The 2776-nt window shown below is 39.2% G+C and overlaps 1 protein-coding gene across 1 annotated transcript; it reads left to right on the top strand.

Annotated features, from left to right (window-relative positions):
* Positions 1-285: 285 nt before the first annotated feature.
* LOC109953883 (unconventional myosin-XVB-like) lies at positions 286-2704 on the top strand (the record flags this gene model as incomplete). The annotated part of the gene is made up of 6 exons (XM_020589330.1): positions 286-345; positions 496-571; positions 747-865; positions 1148-1263; positions 2297-2438; positions 2593-2704. Coding segments are annotated over 6 exons (625 nt in total), but the record flags the coding sequence as incomplete, so codon positions are not given.
* Between the last annotated feature and the right edge of the window lie 72 nt (positions 2705-2776).

Below are 2776 nucleotides of genomic sequence, written 5' to 3'. Positions count from 1 at the left end.
TGGAACCTTGTTTATTTTTAACCACTATGTTATTTTTTCTTCTCCCTGCTCTCTTTCAGTCCTGTTTTGTGTTATGTTATATATTGTTGTTTATATATTGTGTGGAGTTTTGTGTTGGAATTACTTACTGGCAACTTTTTATCCACCTCAAACATAGAAATAACAGCTGTATTCACACTAACATAAGGGTATTTATAATGCATTTCATTATGCAGTTGATTTGAACTTAAAACCTACAGTAATTGTTACAGTTCTTAATTTTAACTATAATTTATTTGTCTTCAGGTGTTTTACCCCAGAGAGCTGTTCAATCATCCTTACATCCTCAGTCTGCTATGTGAACAGGTTAGTGCATTACAGGTGTCATCCCATTTAGTCAGAAGTACTGTAGTTTACTGAGCACTCCCAATACCTACAGTACCCTTCAAGGCAATGCTAATTATCTTCCTTGCACTTTGAAGGCAGTAAACACTATCACTGTGTCATGTGTTTAAGATCATGAGGGACACGTACTCAGACAGCTGTTTGAGGATCAGCAGAGAGGAGAGGAGGAAGATGAAGGATTTGCTAGGTGAGTATTTTGACAGATTAATTTAGGCTGGATGCTGCATGTGTTACTGCAGTTGTGATTAAAATTAGTTTGTTGCAAACTAACACTTATAACAGTAGTTGCACACAGTGCAAAATAATTTGTTTCTGAATTATTTTCTCTCCACTGCCCTATTTTTACCATGTGGCCTCTATAGCGAATTTCAATGTGGGAACAACTATAAGCACCATCCAGGATGACACCATGAAGAAGAGGATTGTCATTGCTGCTCGAGACAACTGGGAAAACTACTTTAGTCGACTCTTCCCTGTGAAGGTTAGGAAGGCAAAAGGAGTCATGGCAAAGTCAGGGATAATGTAGGATTCTTTCTGAGCATAAAGCATCTCAGTGTCTCTTGCTTCATCACATTGCAGCTACAGCAACAGAGTGGAAATTTTACTGTGTGGACCTGCAAATACTTCAATCAAAACACTAATGTTTACAGTATTTACAGACATATAATAGCTGTTTCATGCAGTAAAGTCATTGTTGGATATTAACAGACCATTCACCATTTACAACCAGCAAGTGCCACTACTCTGTATGTATTTGTTGCAGGTAGACAGCGGGGATGCTCAGATTTTGGGTGTGTCTCACCGCAGGATTCATCTCTTGAAGGTAGTCAGAGCATCAGGCATCAACCCCAAACACCTCTGTCAGCTCAGAAGCTACAGGTACACATGCATCTGACTCACACAAACACGACCAAAAATAAGCAAAATGATTATTTCTAAATTCATTTTTCAGTTTCATTCTTGTTTTAGTTGATGTTTTGAGTCAAGACAGAAAGTAACAGTAGTGAGCTTACATTTCCATGTCATGCAAACCATTTCCTAAATGGTTTTGAGCTATAAAGCTGGATTGCAAACTGGGGACTGTGGGCAAAAGAGGACACTGCACCAGGGCCCCAGACCTAATGGGGCCCCCGAAAGCTCCAGTCAGAAGGCTGGAATCAGGACTGCAAGACTGATGCTGTGTACTCCATCAAAACAGCTTGTTGGATGGTCAACTTTGGAACCACATTTAAAAGATATGGCTAGAATACCAACAAATCAATCTTTCATAGTATTTGCAACATGGTTGTAGACTATACACACTGAAGAATAAAATAAAATTTAAATTTAAGTAGCTCCCCCGGTCCATATGTAAGACACGGGACCCCAAATTACTCCCAGTGGTCAGTTCATGTGTTTGTGTGAATGGGTGACTGAGAGACAAATTGTCAAGTGGATTGGATAAATGCAGTCATTTCTGTTTCAGTTCACTTTTATGTTTGCCCCTCTTTATCTTTCTCTCTCTTACTATTTGCTTTAGTTTAGCTTATATATAGATTTTGGGAAGATAAACAGTGATTGAGCCTGAACCCACAACAGATTGCTTCATGCAATGGGATGCCATGTCTAACTACTTTAGAGGCTATAAAGCCAAAACAGTCAGCTGATAGACACTAAGAAGATCTGAGAGGAACTACGGATATTGGTGATAATCCTCTGTGGGTTCATAACTTTAGTTAACCTTTCACTTTACACAAAAGTTATTGTTTCCTCTGTTAGAATAAATATTTGCATTAGTGCAGCTCTATTTCAAAATGTCATCTGCAGTGTCTATTATTTATTCTCTACCATATATGTTCTACTGTCCTCATCTTAATTCATTGTATTTGATGTCTCTTGCACATAATTTTAACTCAGGGCTGCATGAATGTAGTTTTGCAGAGTTGTTGTCAGTTGACCTCCAGGGTGCAGACAGAGTGAGACTGGAGCTAACAAGTGAGGACTTGGTACTGCAGTCTACCAGAGCTCCTCAGATCACTGCCATGATACGATTGTTCCTCCAGGAGCTCATCAAGGTACTTCTTCTCTCTTAATCACCATCATCATCAGTCATCTTTGCTTTTGATGTTTTGTAGCATTTTTTGACCATGTGATCTTATGCCATGTTAGGGACCCATCACTTTTAGTCCATATATCACCCTGCCAGACATCTTTCTCCCTGCTTTCTAGGACTCAGGCCATGTTATTGCCCTGAAAAGTTTTGTGACAGATGACAAGAGTCTACTCAACTTCAGCAAGGGTGACATCATTAAACTGCAGCCAATGGAAGGACTCCAGACTGGTGAGGTCATTATTTGGATACCAGACATACTGTATGTTTATAATTGCTTCAAGGGTTAGATATGCCTTTTAA

Source organism: Monopterus albus, unplaced genomic scaffold, assembly GCF_001952655.1.
Source record: "Monopterus albus unplaced genomic scaffold, M_albus_1.0 scaffold1823.1, whole genome shotgun sequence".
Taxonomy (NCBI): Eukaryota; Metazoa; Chordata; class Actinopteri; order Synbranchiformes; family Synbranchidae; genus Monopterus; species Monopterus albus.
The sequence above is the reverse complement of the archived record's forward strand: the minus strand, read 5'-3'. Positions and strand labels throughout refer to the sequence as shown.